General features: G+C 42.1%; 2 protein-coding genes and 1 long non-coding RNA gene across 5 annotated transcripts in view; all 3 read right to left on the bottom strand.

The window, feature by feature from the left end:
• LOC126980408 (protein white-like) overlaps positions 1-23,982 on the bottom strand; it is a 47,718-nt gene that overhangs the window by 1,796 nt on the left and 21,940 nt on the right. Inside the window, exons 3-14 of one of the 2 annotated variants that reach the window (XM_050830322.1) lie at positions 12,034-12,187; positions 11,108-11,224; positions 8,573-8,694; positions 7,818-7,889; positions 7,282-7,380; positions 4,984-5,130; positions 4,761-4,852; positions 4,265-4,484; positions 3,795-3,914; positions 3,029-3,160; positions 1,959-2,187; positions 1,261-1,366 (exon numbers count right to left, since the gene is read on the bottom strand). In XM_050830322.1, coding sequence (XP_050686279.1) covers positions 1,261-1,366; positions 1,959-2,187; positions 3,029-3,160; positions 3,795-3,914; positions 4,265-4,484; positions 4,761-4,852; positions 4,984-5,130; positions 7,282-7,380; positions 7,818-7,889; positions 8,573-8,694; positions 11,108-11,224; positions 12,034-12,187 — 1,610 coding nt within the window. The remainder of the gene's footprint in view (positions 1-1,260; positions 1,367-1,958; positions 2,188-3,028; positions 3,161-3,794; positions 3,915-4,264; positions 4,485-4,760; positions 4,853-4,983; positions 5,131-7,281; positions 7,381-7,817; positions 7,890-8,572; positions 8,695-11,107; positions 11,225-12,033; positions 12,188-23,982) is intronic. The other variant, XR_007733171.1, reaches the window with a different exon arrangement.
• The window catches only part of LOC126980409 (protein white-like), a 47,310-nt gene that overhangs the window by 23,212 nt on the left and 116 nt on the right, over positions 1-23,982 (bottom strand). The window contains exon 1 of one of the 2 annotated variants that reach the window (XM_050830323.1): positions 13,887-14,157. The exons of the other annotated variant lie outside the window; for it this stretch is intronic. Coding sequence (XP_050686280.1) covers positions 13,887-13,925 — 39 coding nt within the window. The 5' untranslated portion in view covers positions 13,926-14,157. Of the gene's footprint in view, positions 1-13,886; positions 14,158-23,982 lie in introns of those variants that run through there. 2 annotated transcript variants of the gene reach the window in all.
• LOC126980417 (uncharacterized) lies at positions 16,605-23,682 on the bottom strand. The gene is made up of 3 exons (XR_007733242.1): positions 23,529-23,682; positions 17,931-18,062; positions 16,605-16,709 (listed from the first exon to the last, which is right to left on the bottom strand). It is a non-coding gene; the product is annotated as an uncharacterized LOC126980417 (long non-coding RNA).

Raw genomic sequence — 23,982 nt, 5'->3', positions numbered from 1 at the left:
TGCATTTCTACTCTAGTTAATACTAAGTTCAAGGAAGTGAAGGTCGAGCTTGTTTTTAAAGGAGTCAATCGTGTTACACTGGACCACTGAAGGTGGGAGCTTATTCCATTCTCGCACTACAACGTTGGTGAAGAAAAATTTGGTGCAGTCTGAATTTACTTGTCTACATTTGAGTTTTATGCCATTGTTCCTCGTTTGCAAAGTGTCATCGATCATAAACAATGTTGATCTGTCTACATACGTGAAACCATTAAGAATTTTAAAACATTCGATCAGTTTTCCTCGGAGGCGACGTTTCTCAAGAGAGAACATATTAAGGGTGGAAAGCCTTTCTTCGTAAGATATGTTGCGCAAGGAAGGGATCATTTTTGTTGCCCGACGCTGAACACCTTCTAATTTAGCAATGTCCTTTGCATGGTGGGGAGACCAAAACTGTACCGCATATTCCAAGTGGGGTCTGACTAAACTGTTGTTGAGCGGAAGTATTACACCTTTATTCTTGAATAAAAAGTTTATTTTAATGAAGCCCAACATTCTGTTCGCTTTATTTGCTGCATCGATACATTGCTGTAAGAATTTGAGGTTTGACGCGATTTTGACCCCCAGGTCCTTAACGCATTGAAAGCTTTTGAGTTTAACGCCGCGCATTTCGTAATCGAACTTCTTATTTCTTGTTCCAACTTGAAGGACCTGGCACTTGTCTATGTTAAAGGGCATCTCCCATCTATCCGACCAAGCTGAAATTTTGTGCAAATCCTCTTGGAGGCTTTGCCTGTCTTTGTCAGTGAGAACTGAGTTACCAATCTTTGTGTATCTTTGGAATAATAAGTTACCGGGCTACCAGTGAAAGCCAAATCCGTGCCAATCGCAGCAGATGGGTGAAAGAGCAACAGGAGCAAGAGAAGAAAGGAATAAGAGCAGAGATGTGAAGCAAGAACATGGTAAGGTGTAAGAAGGAGAAATGAGAAGTATGAAAGTAAAAAGCACGGAATGAAAGTAGAGTACGTGTCTAGCTTATGCACATTCCTTATTTATTCCTTCCTTCATGTACTGCTCATGCCACTGACAAAAACTCATTCTCACACATTCCACAGCCAACCCTTTTCACTAACCAACCCACCACACTCCTCAACCAACCACACCCATTCCCCCAGCCACCACTCACTCATTCCCCCAACCAAACATATTCACTTTTCAGTCCCTATTCATTACTCAAGCAAACCCATTCATTTTCCAAATCCTACTCATTCCCCAACTCACTCCACGCTGATGTAGAAGCCTCCAAGCAACATGAGTGGCACGAGCATAGGGGTGGAAATTGTAAGGGCCATGTTGAGGTCCTTGGCCAGACAGGAAATCATGAGACCTGTAGAAGTAAACGAATAGTAGTAGTAGTAGTAGTAGTAGTAGTAGTAGTAGTAGTAGTAGTAGTAGTAGTAGTAGTAGTTGTAGAAACTGTAGATGAAGTAACATAATGGGAGAAGAAAAGGGAAGGCAAGAATGAAGATGAAGATTTAGATGATGGCAACGAAATAAGGAGGAACATGATAGGCAAGGGCATGGGAGAAGGTGAGAGAAGAAGAAAATTAAAAAGAAGACAGAGCTCTAGATGAATACAACGAATATAAGGAGTAACTCGATAGGAGAAGAAAGAGGAAGACATGGGAGAAGGTGAGGGAGGAAGAAAATAAGAAGACAGATTTAGATTAAGATAATGAAGATAAAGAGTAACATAACAGAAGAAAATTAAGCCATGGGCGGAGGAAGATAAGAAAAAAGACAAAGATTTAGATGAAGACAACGAAAATAAGAGTGAGTTACAGTAGGTGGTGAATGGAAAAAAATTAACCATAAACATTTCCCCCACCCTAATAAACACCCACAACCCCATCAACTTTGAGAAAGAAAATCTAACCTACCTTGACCTAAGCCAGACACCAACCATCTGATCCACTCACCAAAGCCCGAAGCAGCATTAAACACCAATATGAAGATTCCTAAACAGATGAAGAAGTTCTTGGCAGGGGCGTAGAGACCTATCATGTAGTAGGAGATGCTGAGGAAGATGAGGGGCAGAACCATGGTAAAAGAGAACTCTGCGATGTTCTTGGAGAGGTAGTACACGTCAGTTCGGTACATGCCATTGAAGTGTTCTCGGAGGAAGATGGGAAGTTCCATACAGAATGCCTGGGCCGAAAAGGTGAAAGGATTAGATTAGGAACAAGTGAATTAAAAAGAAATGGGAGAAAAGTGAGTGATGGAAGAATGATTGAATAAGGGAAAGATAGCAAGAGATGGAGGAATGGAAGAGGAAATAAGAGAGAGAAGGAAGGAGTACTAAATCGAGAGCTTGATTGTTTTAGTTAGAGAAAGAGGCATAGTGTGAGCAAGGAAGGGAAATATGAAGAAATGGCAAAGAAAAGATTGAAAAAGAAGATTGGATATGACAAGTGAGAACATAATGAGAATGGAAGCAAAACAGCGGCCGCTCGGCACGGATGATCCACTCCATCAGTCCATCGCTCATTTGTTGACAAACATATGGACAGCATTAATTAACCACAACGACTTCTTGTATATGTTATTTTGTAGCTAAGTACTTCTATTTCATATTTTCATGATATGTAGAATATTCAACATCACTGGACTGGCACCACCACCCCTACCCCGGATCCAAAAGTTAACTCGAGTTCATCTCTGGACCGGCTCCGTGCGGAGCCTGGGCTCCGTTGATGACGTCACTGACGGTCGACGGATCCGTGAAAATGGAATAGTGGGAACCCTGCCTTATTGAGAGTGAAACATGCACATAGAACAACACATAAGAGGAAGGGATGGTAGAGAAGGGGAAAAGTGGAACAGAACAAGTGGAGACGTTTGAAATATACGTACATAATAGAGGAGAAATGGAACTAAGATGGTATAGTAGAGATCGAGAGGAAGCTAGTGAGGAAAAGACAAGTACTAAATAAGGCAGCTTTATACAGAGAAGAGGAAGGAAGAAAGATTTAAAAGTCATAGCACTTACGCTGATGACTCCCATGGTTATGGTGAAGGACATTTCTATTTGTATGAGGAAGATTGCACCATTGATGTTATCCACTCCATCCTGCGTCATCTCCTGGTCCAGGTAGAGGACCCCCACCAGCAGTGACATCATCTGAGGAATTAGTCACAGGAGCAGGTAAGGATGTGGCGGGGAGAAGAATCTAGAAATTGTTAACAGAAAGGGAACCAAACAGACACAGACACACGGAAATGGACAAAGAACCAAACAGAGACAGACAGAGGACCAGACAAACAAACAGAGACAGACAAAGGTCCCAACAGACACAGATAAACAGAGACAAAGACAGGGCCAAATAAAGAGATGAAACCGGAGCACTTCAAGAGGGAGGTATCAAGACGAATCTCCAACTGAAACTGACCTCTCCTCTGTCCTCTCATTTTTTACTCTTTTCGTTGGAGTTTTTTTTTTTTTTTTTTTTTTGTGTGTGTGTGTGTGTGTGCCTTTGAGGTGCTTCCATTAATGTAAAAAAATACTGCCAGACCAGGATGGAGTACATTAAAATCAGACAGAGAGATGGAAAATATTGAGAAAGACCTTTGTCTTGCAATGGACTAGTTATGGGTGAAGATAATGGATAAACGGTGGCATAATTATTGGGGAAAAAATCTTTATGAACTTAGATTGGAGTGTGTTTTCTAAGTTGGTGCCTCTGTTAACCTTTTCATTTAGATTTCATAATTAAAATCTCTCACAGTTCCCCTCATCACTATCACTGAACACTCACAATCATCTCGAGCACCTTCGTCTTCAGCACTATTGGCTCCCGAGTGTTGGCCAGCACCGACCTCTTCAGCACCGCCCTGAACTGCTGCCACCAGCCAACCTTGTACGGCGACACAGATTTCTGGCAGGAGAGGGAAGGTGTGAAGGGGAGAGGGTAGATGCCATGGGTGAATAGAGATTTAATATTCTATTCAGGTTTCCAGATTTCTGTCTTTTCATACCATTATAACTTTTTTCTTTTTCATAGATATAAGGTATGAAAGCTGCCTCATTATGATGCAGATTGTTTTCTTCAGGTATCAGATAGTACAGCAATTCTTCATTATATTACCATGGAACAGATTTCCTCTTTGATTCACAATGCAAATTACATAGTAAGTTAAGCTTCTTTCGATTCTTTTCAACCTTAATCTTTCTCCTTTACCGTGAAAATAAAATCAAGGTAAGCTCAGTCCCACAGTCACCCCTCACCTTGCTCATCTGGTACCATGAGCCGTCGTTCCCATTGGCAGTGCCTTGCATGTTCTCCTCCACGGCACGTGCCATTGCCAGGCCCTCGCTGGAGACGGCGAAGGTGTCGCACGTGGAGTGAACAAAGGCATGACTCTCCTCCTCTCTCTCGGGCTCCACCGCCAGTGTTGTGATGAAGAAGTCAGCAGGATTGTAGGTCTTGGGACAGACGTGGCCCAACCTGGGGGTGAGGTGCAGGAAGAATGTGAAATTATTGAGAATTTCATGTAAACTTCTTGTAGGTCACTGAAGAGAACACAGTTGTGGGGCAATAGTGTGGGAGAAAAGAGTGGAGGTGAGGAAAGTTTTGGAGGAGATGAGGAAATGAACAAAATATGTCACTTTTCAAATTCTTTACAGATCAGGGTTCAGCAAGATATATTCCAGCTTATGTTTGCATTGGGTGTTCATATAGATCAAGAACAAAAGAAAGAACAGCCTGAAGGACATAACTCACTCCTTGAAGAAAGACATGGCCCCCTGAGTGTTGCCCAGGTATGCCAGGCGGCCCTCACCCATCAACAGGACACGGTCGAAGAGGGCGAACACCTGGCAATGATGAGGTAGAGGATGTGGACATATTGGCAACGGCAAGGTAGAGCACTGATTAGTAGGGATGTATACATACTCACAAAAAAAGTAAAACCCACCAACAAAACAGCTAGACATTATGACCTCACCTCAGAGCTGGGCTGGTGGATGGTGGAGATGACGGTCTTGCCCTTGCTGGCTGATGTCTTCATGGCCTGCACCACGCTCTGGGCCATAAAGGAGTCCAGGCCGGAGGTGGGCTCGTCAAGGAACAGGAGAGAAGGGTTGGTCAGCAACTGGAAGAAGAAGAATTTCAATAATAAAAGGAATGTACCTTCAAGCATATGATAGCCAGCACCTTACAGTATAAATCAACAAAGAATGAACTCACTCTATTGTACAGAAAGTCTCATTAGTAAGGAAGCATATATGAATTTTCTGAGTCAAGACCTATAGTGTTTGTCTTGGTTTTGTTAAGTAATTGTTACGCCGGCCCCCACACACCACATCAACCACAGGCGAGCAGGCGGCGTGCCGAACCACACACGGGGGTCGTGAACCCAAAAACAGCCTAAGACGCGCGGCAACAGGACGCCACACACACACACACACGCACCGCGTGCCGCACAACAAGGAGGGAGGCAAGAAGGCAGGGCAAGGAGACGTACAGCACAAGGTTCCTCGCTTTAATAATAGGCTCCAACCACGTTACGCTAATCCACTGGGCACAGAACAGTCTATAAGCGCACAGAGGGCACGAACACAGGCACTCGGCCACTAACACAGGCAGCAAGCTCACGGAGACCGCGGCAGCACGTGTGTCCTCACTGTAGGAGTGGCCAGGTACCGGTACCAGTACCGGTACTAACGGTACCAGGTAAACAGTACGGTACCGGTACCAGATTGCTCGGATTTATTTATTGGATTCATTGATAATTCTTCATGTCCGATTTTTCATTTAGGTTGCTAATAAATACTGTTATTGTTATTAGACTATGATCGAGTACATCCATAATAACTATACATGCTATTTTTTCATCGAAAAAATAAATATTCACTTCATTCAGAGAGAGAGAGAGAGAGAGAGAGAGAGAGAGAGAGAGAGAGAGAGAGAGAGATCACCACTCAGTGAGTGGATATCTTTGTGATGTGGGTACTCGATCATAGTCTAATAACAATAACAATATTTATTAGCAACCTAAAAAGAAAAAGAATCGGACATCAAAAATTATCCAGTAACTCCAATAAATAAATAAAATAATAAAATAATGGAAACGGGAGCTGTGATGGAAACGGAAAGCAGGACAAAATGGTGGGAACCTGGGGAGACGGTCAGAGAGGCAGTGGCTCAGCGTCTCCACACAGGGCCCATACCGCGTGATACCACATGGAGGCGGGCGAGCGCCGAGCGTCACTAAGATCCAAACGGTACCGGTACTAGCGGCAATGCTCAGTGCCGAGTGATCATGAGGCTTCCCGGCACCCGAGTGATCATGAGGCTTCGCGGCACCAGGTACCGGTACCGGGTGCCGCGAAGAATCGATTCTTCGCGGCACCCGGTACCGGTACCTGGTGCCGCGAAGAATCGATTCTGAGCACAGCTGTGCGTGACGTCACGGAATTGGAGGCGTGGATAGAACAGAGATACGTCGAAGAAACGGCAGAGAGCTCACTTCAGGCTGAGCAGCGGTCAGGTGAGAACACGGGCCTGGAGTCACGGTGGTGGTGTGGAGTGAGGAGTTGTGAGGTGGTGTGTGTGGTTATGGGTTAGTTGTGGCTTGCAGAGAATAGTGGAGAGAACGTGTATTATACCCTGATGTGGTGAGTGTGTAGTGAGGAGTTTAGGAGAGAATGTGTGTGTAGTGTTGGCGGGGCGGAGTGTGGAGATGTATTGTATTTGGTGAGAGTAAGAGAGAGAGAGGAGAATTGAGTGTGTTGTGTTAACGCTGCAACGGAGAGTGTACTTTGGTGTAACTTGAGGAGAGATGGTGTTATTTCTGTGAAGTGGAATCTGTAATTATCTCTTATTCTAACTACTAATGTTATTTTTGTAAGTGGTTTGGTTACCCCTCCTCAGAGCACAAAGTGAATGAAAGTCGGCCTAGGTTTGCCCAGAGTAGCATATTCTTGTCTACCCCATACTGGGTTATTAACTGGGTACGTTACTTGTAGCAAATCCTAACTAACGTAATCCCAGCCTAGGTCATGGCAACTTGACAAGAGATACAATGAAAAACATCATTAAGGTTAGATTTATGTATAACATCCCTAAAGCGAGTATTAGAATTAGAGAAAAAAAGTTAGAAGAGATAAAAAAAAATAAGTTAGCATATCCATAAAATGGATACTAGCATTAAAGAACAAATGACAAGGATGGTTACAAAATCCCTTGAATCAGAATATCCCTCAAGCAGGTGTTAGAAAGGGGGAGAAAGGTAAGCACACACCTCGCAGGCGACGGCCAGCCTCTTGGTCTCACCCCCAGAGATGCCTTTGATGCGGCCCGGCACTCCGATGAGGGTCTTGGCGCACTTTGTAAGGCTGAGCTGGAAGGTGAGGAAGAGTGAAGGAAGGTTTGGTTATGGCAAGTGTGAAGATGTGATTTTACTGACCTATTGATTTTTATATACTACTTTTTTTCCTTGTTCCTATTCATGCAAATACCATCCTCTTACTACTAAAGGTGACCCACTATTTTATGTGAGATAGGTACCAAAGAAATTCAAGCTAAATGGAGGTGTTACTTCAATGGGATTTATTGATTTAGGATTGACGGGACTTTTTTTTGTGTGTGGAGTAAACTCAAGGGCGCGTTATCAATACATCCTTAGAGAAATACAATTAATGAAGGGCATAATGTACTACTACTACCACCACCACTACTACTACTATTACTGTTACTACTACTACAACAACCTACTACTACTACTGCTACCACTACTACTGTTGTTGCGACTGTCATTCATGCTATATGTTTCATTACCTCCTGCATGACCTCCTCCACCCTTGCCACTCTCTCCTTCTGTGTGAGACCTCGATCCATCATCAGGTTGGCCTGTGAAGAAGGACGGGAGGAAGAGACGGCAAATTAGTCTTACATTACTTGGATAATTGAATGTTAAACCTTATTTGGTTATAGAAATGGCTAAGGATATTGCTTAACACAATTGACTACCATAATTAGACAGGAGGAAAGACTAGACAAAGGAGGTGGAAAATAGATGCAGAGAGAGGAGATAGAAGAGGGAGACTGAGATAATAGAAAGAAAAAATAGAGAACAGGGAGAATGATAAAGATAACAAGAAGGAGGAAATTAAGACTGAGATAAGACAAATCAAATAAAGAGAACTGGGAGAATGAGGAAGATGAAAAAGAGGAAAGACTGAAATAAAGACAAATAAAATAAAAAGGAGTGAGAGAACGAGGAAGACAACGAGAAAGAAGGAAAACAAGTACCACAAAAAATAATGAAAGACAGAGATGGGAAGGTCAAGGATGACAATGAGAAAGTGAGATGAAAACAACAACTAAAGTATCACAAAAAACATCAATGAACGAGAGAAAGGGAAACAGATAGGACAGGTGAGATCAGGTGTGAGGAAGAGGGGAGGATAAGGAAGGTAACAAAAAAGAGAAAAGGAAAAAGAAAACAAAAGTTGCACAAAAAAAATGCAAGAGAGATAGAGCAATGCAGTACAGGAAGGAGAGATGAGAGAGGGGGGGAAAGGGGGCTTCACCTGGAACATTAGCTGCTCCCTGACGGTGAAGGTGCCGATGAACAGGTCCTCCTGCTGCACAAAGGCCGAGGACTTCGTCAGTATGTCGGCGTTCAACTTCCTGCCGTTGATGAAGAGTTTACCTGGTAAAGAGGTGACGTATTTAGCCTGTTATTTTACTGTATTTTATTTATGTATTTATTTATTTATATCACTATATTTTTTTATGCAATTGTTTTATTTAGTCTATTATTCTATTTTACTTATTTATTTGATTTAGTCTACAGTACCCCCCCGAGTTTCGCGATCTTCGAGTTTCGCGGTTAGTCCTAAATTCTTACCATCCCGACTTCCGCGCATTATCACCCCGAGTTTCGCGCTGCTCTGACATGTACGGGTCACGTCTACTTACCATCGGCGTCACGCACGCTACCTTAAAAGGTACTATCACACTGGACGTTTTCTTCCAAACATTGTGGCTATGGCGAGAGAGAGAGAGAGAGAGAGAGATCTTTTATTTAACGATGAAGCCAGAGTTGGGGAGTTGGAGGGAAGATGTGAAGAACTCCTGTCCATGTAGAGTCTCAAAATACGTACCTTGGAAAAGGGAAGAAAACGGGAAGAGAGAGCGGGTCGTTTTGAAGCCGCAGTTGAAGGCGGCTGCCTTACGATTGGCTGACAGTTTTGAAAACACGTTTGTGATTCGCTGGAAGTCCGATGACATCATCGCCGACGCTCACCCTATCAGCGGCCTCACTGCCTGAAGGCGGTGTCATACTGGCCGTTTTCGTCCAACCGTTATCCGTAAGCTGGTGTCACACTAGGCCTTTTTCTTCCCACCGCGTTGGCGGCAGCTTGGGCAACCGGCAACTCCAACTTTTCTGGGTGTACGTCACACACGGCCGAGGTCGGTGGTCCGTATCCACATCCATAACGTAAACAAAGCACTTGCCGTGTATCAACATTGTGTCGTCTGCTAAAGTAAGGGCTGTCGCAGCTTGTGCTGCCATTACCCAAGTTATGGACTTGTTGCTGCAGTTAATGGGAGGAAGAAGCTGCTGTGGGTGTGGCGTGCCTGTGGTTTCTCCATGCCAGTTCCCATTGTCACCACTGCGCGTGCGCGGCCAACACACCCATCTAGACTCAACCACATAAACACATGGATCGAATAACAACACACACACACACACACACACACACACACACACACACACACACACACACACCAGACTCATTAGGAACCATTGCAGATGTTTCTGACACACAGAAACGACTTCACCATTTCTTGATTGTGTTATAACGTATTTGATAAGTGGCTCACATGAACCAAACCTAGCTCTTGGCAAGAAGAGAGCAGTCGTCTTTAACACTGCTCTCTTCTTGCCATTGGGTATGTTTGGTTTGTATGAACCACTCACCAAATAAGTTCTAAGTTCTAACACACTCTAGGAATTGGCGAAGCCATTTCTGTTTGTGAGAAACATCAGCCATGGTTCATGATGAGTCTGGTGTGTGCGTGCGTGTGTATGTGTGTTGTTACTCGATCCACGTGTTAATGTGGTCGGAGTCTAGATGGGTGGGTTGGCTGCTCACACGCAACGGTGACAGTGAGAACTGGCACGGAGGAACCACAGGCACGCCACACCCACAACAGCTTCTTCCTTCCATTTAACTGCAGCAACAAGTCCATAACTTGGGTAATGGCAGCACAAGCCGCGACAGCCCTTGCTTTAGCAGACGACGCCATGTCGATACAGGGCAAGTGCTTTGTTTACGTTGTGGATGTGGATACGGGCCACCGACCTTGGCACACCCGGAAAAATTGGAGTTGCCGGTTGCCCAACCTGCCGCCAACGCGGTAGGAAGAAAAGGGCCCAGTGTGCACCAGGTTACGGACAATTAACCGACAACTCGCTCCCGGATGGGCGTACGTGCGTTGCCAGTTGCGGTTAGAAGAAAACGGCCAGTGTGACACTGCCTTAAGGCAGTGCGGCCGCTGATAGGGTGAGCGCCGGCGATGACGTCCTTGGACTCCCAGCGAATCACATGCGTGTTTTCAGAGCTCAGCCAATTGTAAGGCTTCATCTGTGGCTTTAAAACGACCCGTTCTCTCTTCCTGTTTTCTTCCTTTTCCAAGGTACGTATTTTGAGATAACAAGGGAGTAAAGGAGGGAAAAAAGTCAGCTTCTCCACGGGACGAAACAAATGAGCGCTTTTTCAGTGTTTTCAATACTTCGAGTTTCGCGATCCTCGAGATTAGCGTTTTACCTTCGGAACGAAGCAACTGCGAAACTCGGGAGGGTACTGTATCTTATTTCTTTGTGTGTGTGTGTGTGTGTGTGTGTGTGTGTGTGTGTGTGTGTGTGTGTGTGTGTGTGTGTAAAATTTGTGATGCTTTCTGCGTGATTTTTGTCCCCATTTTTTGTTTATACTTTCTTATTGACATTCTCTCTCTCTCTCTCTCTCTCTCTCTCTCTCTCTCTCTCTCTCTCTCTCTCTCTCTCTCTCTCTCTCTCTCTCTCTCTCTCTCTCTCTCTCTCTCTCTCTCTCTCTCACCTGTAATCTTGAGGGCATTGTCGCTCCTGAATGTGAGAGCGTTGAGCAGCGTGGTCTTGCCCGCACCCGACGCCCCCATGATGGCCAGCAGCTCCCCGGGGCGACATATTCCCGTCACTGGGAGATGGAGGCAGGGATGGAGCTAGATGTAGAGGTAGGTGTTGATGGGTAAGGTTAGAGGTAAGGGCAGGTGTCAATGGGGTAAGGTTTAGTGTTGGAGAGTATGGCTGAAGGTAAGGACAGATGTTGAAGAGTAAAGATCAAGGTGAGTAGATGTTGGTAAGTAATTCTGAAGGTAAGGACATATGTAAAGACTATGGGTAAGGGCAGATGTTTATGAATAGAGATGAAGGTAAGGACAGGTGCTGAGGTTAGATTGTATAGATTATTCTTAAAACACATGAGGATTTTTTTTATCATTTCTCTCCACTCAATTACAAACACACATACACTTAATGTCTTTAATGCTATACCTTGAATTTTTCTTCACTCACAACCTCACTAAATCTCTCTCTCTCTCTCTCTCTCTCTCTCTCTCTCTCTCTCTCTCTCTCTCTCTCTCTCTCTCTCTCTCTCTCTCTCTCTCTCTCTCTCTCTCTCTCTCTCTCTCTCTCTCTCTCTCTCTCTCTCTCTCTCTCTCTCTCTCTCTCTATCTATCTCACTCTCTCACTCTCTATCTCTCTCTCTCTCTCTCTCTCTCTCTATCTCTCTCTCTCTCTCTCTCTCTCTCTCTCTCTCTCTCTCTCTCTCTCTCTCTCTCTCTCTCTCTCTCTCTCTCTCTCTCTCTCTCTCTCTCTCTCTCTCCTGTTAAACTCACACACATTCATCATCTATCACTACAGTTACTCTCTTCCATATCTCTCACCCCATACACTCGGATACATAGTCTTTTCGACATCCTTTTTCTCACCAGTTATCCCACTCACTGTCTTTGAGGATATGCTTCTGCGTCACCCCCTTCTTGCCGCTGCCCTGAGTCGTGGAGGCAAACACGTTGACCTTGTCCCATGAGTAGGTGAGGCCTTCCCCTGCCTGGCTCTTCTTTGACGACCCATCCAATGATATAGCAACTTCTTCGTTCTGGACAAGGATGAGAAGTGAGGTCAGAGCAAAGTAAGGTTACATAGGAATGGTTAGGGGAGGGTGGCAAGGGTGATGGAAGGTGAGGTAAGGTTAAGTTAAATGGTTAGGCAAGGGTGGAGAGTGCCAAGGGTGAAGAAAGGTGAGGTTAGGGTAAGGTAAGTTAGAATGGTTGGGGGAGGGTGAAGGAAAGTAAGGTGAGGGTGGTGTTGGGTAAGTTAAGAGTAGTGGTGTGCAACTGAGGTAAGAGGATGTGCAAAAGTAGGAAAGGGAGGAGATGGAAATGGGGAGAGGAGACAAGAGTGGAAAAGAAGGGAAAGAAAAGAAAAGAAAATTACAGATAAGTGTGGAAATAGAAGAGATGTAAAGAAAAGAATATAATCTGATTAATACATAGAGTGCAATAAAACAATAAATATGATATTTCTGTGGTGTTTTGTAATATTTCTGTGGTGTTTTGTAATATTTCTGTGTTGTGTTTTGTAATATTTCTGTGGTGTTTTGTAATATTCCTGTGGTGTTGTGTAATATTTCTGTGTTGTGTTTTATAATATTTCTGTGGTGTTTTGTAATATTTCTGTGGTGTTTTGTAATATTCCTGTGGTGTTGTGTAATATTTATGTGATGTTTTGTAATATTCCTGTGGTGTTGTGTAATATTTCTGTGGTGTTTTGTAGTATTTCTGTGGTGTGTTTTGTAATATTCCTGTGGTGTGTTTTGTAATATTTCTGTGGTGTGTTTTGTAGTATTTCTGTGGTGTGCTTTCTAATATTTCTGTGGTGTTTTGTAGTATTTCTCTGGTGTGTTTTGTAATATTTCTGTGGTGTTTTGTAATATTTCTCTGGTGTGTTTTGTAATGTTTCTGTGTTGTGTTTTATAATATTTCTTTGGTGTGCTTTCTAATATTTCTGTGGTGTTTTGTAATAATTCTCTGGTGTGTTTTGTAATATTTCTGTGTAATCAGGGTTACATGTCTTACCAGCACCTGTTATCACCTGTCTCGATGATGTAAATACCTGGACATGAATTTGATACGGTTTACGATAAACATGAAAAAGTAATTAGAGCTTCTGGATATGTGTGTGTGTGTGTGTGTGTGTGTGTGTGTGTGTGTGTGTGTGTGTGTGTGTGTGTGTGTTTACCTAGTTGTATTTACCTAGTTGTAATTTTACAGGGCCTGGGCTTACGCTCGTGTGGTCCCGTCTCCGTATCTATAATTATCCAACTTTTCCTTGAAACTTTGCACACTCTTCGCCGATACTATTTCTTCACTTAATCTGTTCCAAACCTCTATATTTCTTTGTGGGAAGCTATATTTCTTTATGTCTCTTGAGCAACTTCCCTTCCTCAACTTTTTACTATGTCCTCTAGTATTCCTGCTGGAAGGTTCCTCTCTTAGTAGCGATTTCTCGTTATCTACTTCTTCCATTTTACTCAATAGCCTATATATTTGTATGTGTGTGTGTGTGTGTTATTTTCTTTCTCGTCACCTATATACTCCTTGCCGTCTCTCTCTCTCTCTCTCTCTCTCTCTCTCTCTCTCTCTCTCTCTCTCTCTCTCTCTCTCTCTCAAAGCACAGAGTCTAGAATTCAAGGTTTAGTGTTCATGTGTCTCTGTCACTTCGTATTTTTTCTTTGAAGTAACCATTAGGCACTTTCCATCCCATTTTCTTTTAATAAACAAAAGGGGGAGACTCACCTTCTTAGAGAAACTGGGGTTATCGTAGCCGTTGGACATTCTGCTGCTTCTATTTTCACTATATATGAAATAAAAAGTACGTCTTTGCGCACAACACTCTTCTTTAAACCCTCAATGTATGCTTATTTCACGAGGAATAGGGAACAGCCACTATGAGGGTATGTAAGGGGAGGCCACGCCGGGTGAGGGAGAGGCGGGTGAAGAAGCCATTGGAAAGGGTCTCGGGGTGTGCCTCGTGAAGGTGCTGGAGAGGGACGAGGCACGTTGGGTTATATATGGGCGACTGGCGCTTGGAAGCACTAAAGGAGTGGTTGGTCGATGACCTTATCTCTAAACACACACACACACACATACACACACGCACACACACACACAGAACCACTCACACAAACACAGCGATTACGATTTTTTTTTTTACAGTTTGGGAAGCATTTCAACGACAATATCAAATGAAAATAATTAAGAAAGCCCGCTATACGCTGCTCCTATAAACTAGAGACGAATAGCCAGAAGAACGCCAGGTTCAGAAGACAACCTGGTGTCTTGATAATCGGACAATGTAAGCGTAAAATAAAAAGAAGTTATTGTTTCGGATGCCCGCCACTGCAACCTTTTATAACGTCATCATCGAAGCGTTATCAGTGTGTTTTATAATATTTCTGTGGTGTGTTTTATAATATTTCTGTGGTGTGTTTTATAATATTTCTGTGGTGTTTTATAATATTTCTGTGGTGTGTTTTGTAATATTTCTGTGGTGTGTTTTATAATATTTCTGTGGTGTTTTATAATATTTCTGTGGTGTGTTTTGTAATATTTCTGTGGTGTTTTATAATATTTCTGTGGTGTGTTTTGTAATATTTCTGTGGTGTGTTTTATAATATTTCTGTGGTGTTTTATAATATTTCTGTGGTGTGTTTTGTAATATTTCTGTGGTGTGTTTTGTAATATTTCTGTGGTGTGTTTTATAATATTTCTGTGGTGTGTTTTATAATATTTCTGTGGTGTTTTATAATATTTCTGTGGTGTGTTTTGTAATATTTCTGTGGTGTTTTATAATATTTCTGTGGTGTGTTTTGTAATATTTCTGTGGTGTTTTATAATATTTCTGTGGTGTGTTTTGTAATATTTCTGTGGTGTGTTTTGTAATATTTCTGTGGTGTTTTATAATATTTCTGTGGTGTGTTTTGTAATGTTTCTGTGGTGTGTTTTATAATATTTCTGTGGTGTTTTATAATATTTCTGTGGTGTGTTTTGTAATATTTCTGTGGTGTGTTTTATAATATTTCTGTGGTGTGTTTTATAATATTTCTGTGGTGTTTTATAATATTTCTGTGGTGTGTTTTATAATATTTCTGTGGTGTTTTATAATATTTCTGTGGTGTGTTTTGTAATATTTCTGTGGTGTGTTTTATAATATTTCTGTGGTGTGTTTTATAATATTTCTGTGGTGTTTTATAATATTTCTGTGGTGTGTTTTATAATATTTCTGTGGTGTTTTATAATATTTCTGTGGTGTGTTTTGTAATATTTCTGTGGTGTTTTATAATATTTCTGTGGTGTGTTTTGTAATATTTCTGTGGTGTGTTTTGTAATATTTCTGTGGTGTTTTATAATATTTCTGTGGTGTGTTTTGTAATATTTCTGTGGTGTGTTTTGTAATATTTCTGTGGTGTGTTTTGTAATATTTCTGTGGTGTGTTTTGTAATATTTCTGTGGTGTGTTTTGTAATATTTCTGTGGTGTTTTATAATATTTCTGTGGTGTGTTTTGTAATATTTCTGTGGTGTGTTTAATGATATTTCTGTGGTGTGTTTTGTAATATTTCTGTGGTGTGTTTAATGATATTTCTGTGGTGTGTTTTATGATATTTCTGTGGTGTGTTTTATGATATTTCTGTGGTGTGTTTTGTAATATTTCTGTGGTGTTTTTAATGATATTTCTGTGGTGTGTTGTATGATATTTCTGTGGTGTGTTGTATGATATTTCTGTGGTGTGTTTTGTAATATTTCTGTGATGTGTTTTGTAATATTTCTGTGGTGTGTTTAATGATATTTCTGTGGTGTGTTTTGTAATATTTATGTGGTGTTTTGTAATATTTCTGTGGTGTGTTTTATAATATTTCTGTGGTGTGTTTTATAATATTTCTGTGGTGTGTTTTGTAATATTTCTGTGGTGTGTTTTGTAATATTTCTGTGGTGTGTTTTATAATATTTCTGTGGTGTGTTTTATAATATTTCTGTGGTGTGTTTTGTAATATTTCTGTGGTGTGTTTTGTAATATTTCTGTGGTGTGTTTTGTAATATTTCTGTGGTGTGTTTTATAATATTTCTGTGGTGTGTTTTGTAATATTTCTGTGGTGTGTTTTGTAATATTTCTGTGGTGTGTTTTATAATATTTCTGTGGTGTGTTTTGTAATATTTCTGTGGTGTGTTTTGTAATATTTCTGTGGTGTGTTTTATAATATTTCTGTGGTGTGTTTTGTAATGTTTCTGTGTTGTGTTTTATAATATTTCTTTGGTGTGCTTTCTAATATTTCTGTGGTGTTTTGTAATAATTCACTGGTGTGTTTTGTAATATTTCTGTGTAATCAGGGTTACATGTCTTACCAGCACCTGTTATCACCTGTCTTTACCTAACGCGCCTGTCTAGATGATGTAAATACCTGGACATGAATTTGATACGGTTTACGATAAACATGAAAAAGTAATTAGAGCTTCTGGATATGTGTGTGTGTGTGTGTGTGTGTGTGTGTGTGTGTGTGTGTGTGTGTGTGTGTGTGTGTGTGTGTGTGTGTGTGTGTGTGTATTTACCTAGTTGTATTTACCTAGTTGTAATTTTACAGGGCCTGGGCCCGAATTTACAATTAATCTTAAACCGCTAAGTTTGACTTTAGGGCGAGTTTAACTTTATTCTTCATCTTATCCCTCATAAGTTGATCTTAGCTGACGGGATATTTTAGGCGGGCCCAAACCCGTATTAAGGAGCCTAAGTCGAACTTCAGTCGCCAAGATGGCCGAACGTCAACAAGCCCGTCAGCGCCTAGTGAAGACTTTTCAAGAGCGAAGAGACGTTCTGAATACTTTGAGTGACGCAGAACTATTGAAAAGCTACAGACTGGATCGTGCAGGAGTACTGTTCGTAACGGATTTGGTGAGAGGGGCCCTGCAAAGCCCTACTTCAAGGAGTTTTGCATTGACACCCGAAATGAAAGTAATTATTACACTGCGTTACTTAGTAACGGGGAAAATGCAGATGTGTAACAGTGATGATCTTGGTCCATCACAGTCGTCAGTAAGCAAAGCGATCACCGATACCCTCAAGGCACTTACACAACCAGCCATACTTGTCCAATTCATTCGATTTCCTCGCACCGTCCCTGAAATCCGAGAGAAACAACAAGAATTTGTGCAAGTTGCAAACTTCCCTGGCATTGTTGGTGTAATAGACTGCACGCATGTCAGGATACTGGCCCCCAGGGAATATGAAGCAGACTATGTCAACAGGAAGAATTTCCATAGCATAAACACACAATTAGTGTTTGATGCCAAATATAATATTCTTAATGTTGTAGCTAATTGGCCTGGGTCCACTCATGATGCTCGTATTTGGCGTGAGAGTGGCCTCAAACGCATGTTTGAGGATCATCGTATACCACCGGATTTATGTCATCTATTAGGGGACAGTGGCTACCCTTGCAGACGGTATCTGTTGACTCCCTTCCCTCGGCCACAGACTGACAGCCAGGCAGCATACAACAGGTAAGTTCATTGTGGGGATATTTGATGGTAATTCTTAAGCGAATACCAGCAGGCAGATTTCTCAATCAAGAGATTTTTTTATTATGAGTTATGTGTTTTGAAATATTTCTGTGTAATCAGGGTTACATGTCTTATCAGCACCTGTTATCACCTGTCTTTACCTAACGTGCCTGTCTCAATGATGTAAATACCTGGACATAAATTTGATACGGTTTACGATAAACATGAAAAAGTAATTAGAGCTTCTGGATGTGTGTGTGTGTGTGTGTGTGTGTGTGTGTATTTACCTAGTTGTAATTTTACAGGGCCTGGGCTTACGCTCGTGTGGTCCCGTCTCCGTATCTATAATTATCCAACTTTTCCTTGAAACTTTGCACACTCTTCGCCGATACTATTTCTTCACTTAATCTGTTCCAAACCTTTCCAATGGCTTCTTCACCCGCCTCTCCCTCACCCGTCATGGCCTCCCCTTACACAGCTTAATTCATAGTGGCACGAGGACACCTTCACGAGGCACACCCCGAGACCCTTTCCAGTGGCTCCTCCACCCGCCTCTCCCTCACCCGCCGTGGCCTCCCCTTACATACCCTCATAGTGGCTGTTCCCTATTCCTTGTGAAATAAGCGTACATTGAGGGTTTAAAGAAGAGTGTTGTGCGCAAAGACGTACTTTTTATTTCATATATATAGAAAATAGAAGCAGCAGAATGTCCAACGGCTACGATGACCCCAGTTTCTCTAAGAAGGTGAGTCTCCCCCTTGTGTTTATTAAAAGAAAATGGGATGGAAAGTGCCTAATGGTTACTTCAAAGAAAAAATACGAAGTGACAGAGACACATGAACACTAAACCTTGAATTCTAGACTCTGTGCCTTGAGAGAGAGAGAGAGAGAGAGAGAGAGAGAGAGAGAGAGAGAGAGAGAGAGAGAGAGAGAGAGAGAGAGAGAGAGAGAGAGAGAGAGAGAGAGAGAGAGAGAGAGAGAGAGAGAGAGAGAGAGAGAGAGAGAGAGAGAGAGAGAGAGAGAGAGAGAGAGAGAGAGAGAGAGAGAGATTTACATAGATTTACATAGAAAATCAGACCACACAGACCCCATGGTCCAGACTTGGTGGTCTGTCCTTAAACCTAAGTGATTTTACATTAATCAGAAGACTCCAAAACGTTGCATTTCTACTCTAGTTGATATTAAGTTGAAGGAAGTGACGATCGAGCTTATTTTTGAAGGAGTCAATCGTGTTACACTGGACCACTGACGGTGGAAGCTTATTCCATTCTCGCACTACAACGTTGGTGAAGAAAAATTTGGTGCAGTCTGAATTTACTTGTCTACATCTGAGTTTTACGCCATTGTTCCTCGTGCGCAAAGTGTCATCGATCATAAACAATGTTGATCTGTCTACATTCGTGAAACCATTAAGTATTTTAAAACATTCGATCAGTTTTCCTCGGAGGCGACGTTTCTCAAGAGAGAACATGTTAAGGGTAGAAAGCCTTTCTTCGTAGGATTTGTTGCGCAAGGAAGGGATCATTTTCGTTGCCCGACGCTGAACACTTTCTAATTTAGCAATATCCTTTGCATGGTGGGGAGACCAAAACTGTACCGCATATTCCAAGTGGGGTCTGACTAAACTGTTGTAGAGCGGGAGTATTACATCTTTATTCTTGAATACAAAGTTTCTTTTAATGAAGCCCATCATTCAGTTCGCTTTATTTGCTGCATCGATGCATAGCGGTTAGAATTTGAGGTTTGACGCGATGTTGACACCCACGTCTTTGACGCATTGAACGCTTTTGAGTTTAACGCCGCGCATTTCGTATTCGAACTTCTTATTCCTCGTTCCAACTTGAAGGACCTGGCACTTGTCTACGTTAAAGGGCATCTCCCATCTATCCGACCAAGCTGAAATTTTGTGCAAATCCTCTTGGAGGCTTTGCCTGTCTTCGTCAGTGAGAACCGAGTTGCCAATCTTTGTGTCGTCTGCAAATTTACTAATGCGGTTATTGAGTCCAACATCCACGTCGTTGATGTAAATAATGAAGAGCACTGGGCCAAGGACCGAGCCCTGAGGGACGCCACTAGTGACAGGCGCCCACTCTGAGTTAAATCCGTCAATCACTACTCTTTGTTGTCTGTTGCTCAACCAATTCGCGATCCATTGGTTTACTTGACCGTCAATACCTATTTGCTTTAATTTGTAAAGTAATTTATGATGCGGGACTTTATCAAACGCTTTCTGGAAATCAAGATAGACTACGTCCAGTGATTTGGTTACGTCATAAACAGTGAAGAGGTCGTTATAAAAGGTTAATAGGTTTGATAGGCAGGATCTTTTGTTTCGGAAGCCATGTTGTGAGTCCCCAGTCAATGAGTGGCTTTCAAGGTAATTCACAATTTTGTCTCTAATTATGCCCTCAAATAGCTTACCTACAACCGAAGTTAGACTAATGGGCCTGTAATTACCTGGTACTTTTTTGTCTCCTTTCTTGAAAATCGGTGTCACGTTAGCCTTTTTCCAATCTGAAGGGACGATGCCTTGTCGCAAGGACATATTGAATACGGTTGTGAGGGAGGAGAGTATTTCGCTCTGTTTCTTTCAGCAGAGTTGGATATACTTTGTCAGGTCCAGGACTTTTATTTGTTTTAAGTGAATGGAGAGCTTTAAGGACTTCATCGGTTGTTATTTCAAAATTAGGCAATGCATGCTCGAGATTTACAATAGTACTGGTGTTGGTGGTAGCGAGAGGAAGACTGTTAGTATTAAACACCGAGGAAAAGTAATTGTTTAAGAGGTTTGCAATGTGTTGGTTGTCAGTCACTAGTGCACCGTCGCTGTTTGTTAAAGGTCCAATACCACTTTTGATCGCCTTTCTGTTGTTTATGTAACTGAAGAAAGATTTCGGATTATTTTTACAGTTGGCTGCAATATTTTCTTCGTATCTACGCTTTGCCTGACCTACTAGTCTTTTTACTCGTCGCCTGGCATCATTATAAAGTCTAATGTTTTCGGGCGTGCTTTGTTCTTTCTTTAACCTGTAAAACAATTTTCTCTCATTGACTGATTGTTTAATTTCGCTATTAAACCACGGTGGGCTTTTATTAGTGTTAATTCGCTTCTCGCACGAGGGGACGAATGTGTTCTGCTGAGTGAGTAAGTGATTTTTAAGGCTTAGCCAGGCTTCCTCTACGTTGCCGTCATCTGATAGTTGTATTTCTGTTAGTTTTTGTCGGATTTCTACGAAGTTAGCTCTTTTGAAATTGGGCACCTTTACTTTATTTTCAGTCACTGATGATTGAGCTTTAATGTCGACGCGCACTAATTTATGATCGCAAGAACCGAGGTGCTCTCCTACCGTGATACTATTGATTAGGTTATCTTGGGTCGTTATAACAAGGTCGAGTATATTATTTTGTCGAGTTGGCTCAGAAACCATTTGGCTTAGATAATTTTCTTCTAGAAATTCGATCATTCTATGTGACTCGCCTTCTGTACCTGACAGTGTCGCCCAGTCGATATGGGGGAGGTTAAAGTCTCCTAATATCAGTGAGTCGCTGTTATTAAGTGACTGCCTTAAGACGCTGTACATTTCAAGGTCGTCATCGAGTGATTGCCCGGGAGGTCTGTAGGTGACAGATATATTTAAGTTGACTTTTGCAATGTTTATTCGCACGCACAAATGTTCAACGTTACTGTTTCCCGGTGTTTTGTCAGTGGGTTGCAAATAGCTTTTGACATAAAGGGCGACGCCACCGCCTCTACGGTTTACACGATCTTTGTTGAAGAGTCTGTAGCCATCTATGTTGTATTCGGAACTTAAATCAATATTTGTGGTGTCGATAAATGTTTCGGTTATAGCAATTATGTCAAAACTTTCTGTTAAAGCAAGACATCTCAGTTCATCAAATTTGTTTCTTAGGCTACGCGCCTTGAAACTAAGGATTTTTAAGTTATCTAGAGGCTTAGTAATAGAGGTGGTGGTACTTGCGGGATCACGGTTACGGGTTTGTTGCGATGCACGGCGTCTATTTACACGGGCGGGGTGGAGGGACGTGGCCGTGACTCGTTTTTTGCTCGGATGACCCGCACTGCTTCGTTGAGGAGCCTTCCGAGTCTGGCTGCCCCGATGGGAGAAAGGTGCAATCCGTCCCTGTGGAGACGGTGGAGACGGCAAGGAGTATAGGTGACGAGAAAGAAAATCACACACACACACACACACACACACACACACACACACACACACACACACACACACACATACAAATATATAGGCTATTGAGTAAAATGGAAGAAGTAGATAACGAGAAATCGCTACTAAGAGAGGAACCTTCCAGCAGGAATACTAGAGGACATAGTAAAAAGTTGAGGAAGGGAAGTTGCTCAAGAGACATAAAGAAATATAGCTTCCCACAAAGAAATATAGAGGTTTGGAACAGATTAAGTGAAGAAATAGTATCGGCGAAGAGTGTGCAAAGTTTCAAGGAAAAGTTGGATAATTATAGATACGGAGACGGGACCACACGAGCGTAAGCCCAGGCCCTGTAAAATTACAACTAGGTAAACACACACACACACACACACACACACACACACACACACACACACACACACACACACACACATCCAGAAGCTCTAATTACTTTTTCATGTTTATCGTAAACCGTATCAAATTTATGTCCAGGTATTTACATCATTGAGACAGGCACGTTAGGTAAAGACAGGTGATAACAGGTGCTGATAAGACATGTAACCCTGATTACACAGAAATATTTCAAAACACATAACTCATAATAAAAAAATCTCTTGATTGAGAAATCTGCCTGCTGGTATTCGCTTAAGAATTACCATCAAATATCCCCACAATGAACTTACCTGTTGTATGCTGCCTGGCTGTCAGTCTGTGGCCGTGGGAAGGGAGTCAACAGATACCGTCTGCAAGGGTAGCCACTGTCCCCTAATAGATGACATGAATCCGGTGGTATACGATGATCCTCAAACATGCGTTTGAGGCCACTCTCACGCCAAATACGAGCATCATGAGTGGACCCAGGCCAATTAGCTACAACATTAAGAATATTATATTTGGCATCAAACACTAATTGTGTGTTTATGCTATGGAAATTCTTCCTGTTGACATAGTCTGCTTCATATTCCCTGGGGGCCAGTATCCTGACATGCGTGCAGTCTATTACACCAACAATGCCAGGGAAGTTTGCAACTTGCACAAATTCTTGTTGTTTCTCTCGGATTTCAGGGACGGTGCGAGGAAATCGAATGAATTGGACAAGTATGGCTGGTTGTGTAAGTGCCTTGAGGGTATCGGTGATCGCTTTGCTTACTGACGACTGTGATGGACCAAGATCATCACTGTTACACATCTGCATTTTCCCCGTTACTAAGTAACGCAGTGTAATAATTACTTTCATTTCGGGTGTCAATGCAAAACTCCTTGAAGTAGGGCTTTGCAGGGCCCCTCTCACCAAATCCGTTACGAACAGTACTCCTGCACGATCCAGTCTGTAGCTTTTCAATAGTTCTGCGTCACTCAAAGTATTCAGAACGTCTCTTCGCTCTTGAAAAGTCTTCACTAGGCGCTGACGGGCTTGTTGACGTTCGGCCATCTTGGCGACTGAAGTTCGACTTAGGCTCCTTAATACGGGTTTGGGCCCGCCTAAAATATCCCGTCATCTAAGATCAACTTATGAGGGATAAGATGAAGAATAAAGTTAAACTCGCCCTAAAGTCAAACTTAGCGGTTTAAGATTAATTGTAAATTCGGGCCCTGGGCTTACGCTCGTGTGGTCCCGTCTCCGTATCTATAATTATCCAACTTTTCCTTGAAACTTTGCACACTCTTCGCCGATACTATTTCTTCACTTAATCTGTTCCAAACCTCTATATTTCTTTGTGGGAAGCTATATTTCTTTATGTCTCTTGAGCAACTTCCCTTCCTCAACTTTTTACTATGTCCTCTAGTATTCCTGCTGGAAGGTTCCTCTCTTAGTAGCAATTTCTCGTTATCTACTTCTTCCATTTTACTCAATAGCCTATATATTTGTATGTGTGTGTGTGTGTGTGTGTGTGTGTGTGTGTGTGTGTGTGTGTGTGTGTGATTTTCTTTCTCGTCACCTATACTCCTTGCCGTCTCTCTCTCTCTCTCTCTCTCTCTCTCTCTCTCTCTCTCTCTCTCTCTCTCTCTCTCTCTCTCTCTCTCTCTCTCTCTCTCTCTCAAAGCACAGAGTCTAGAATTCAAGGTTTAGTGTTCATGTGTCTCTGTCACTTCGTATTTTTTCTTTGAAGTAACCATTAGGCACTTTCCATCCCATTTTCTTTTAATAAACACAAGG

Source organism: Eriocheir sinensis, chromosome 44, assembly GCF_024679095.1.
Source record: "Eriocheir sinensis breed Jianghai 21 chromosome 44, ASM2467909v1, whole genome shotgun sequence".
NCBI lineage: Eukaryota > Metazoa > Arthropoda > Malacostraca > Decapoda > Varunidae > Eriocheir > Eriocheir sinensis.
This window is presented reverse-complemented; position numbering and strand designations above follow the sequence as displayed.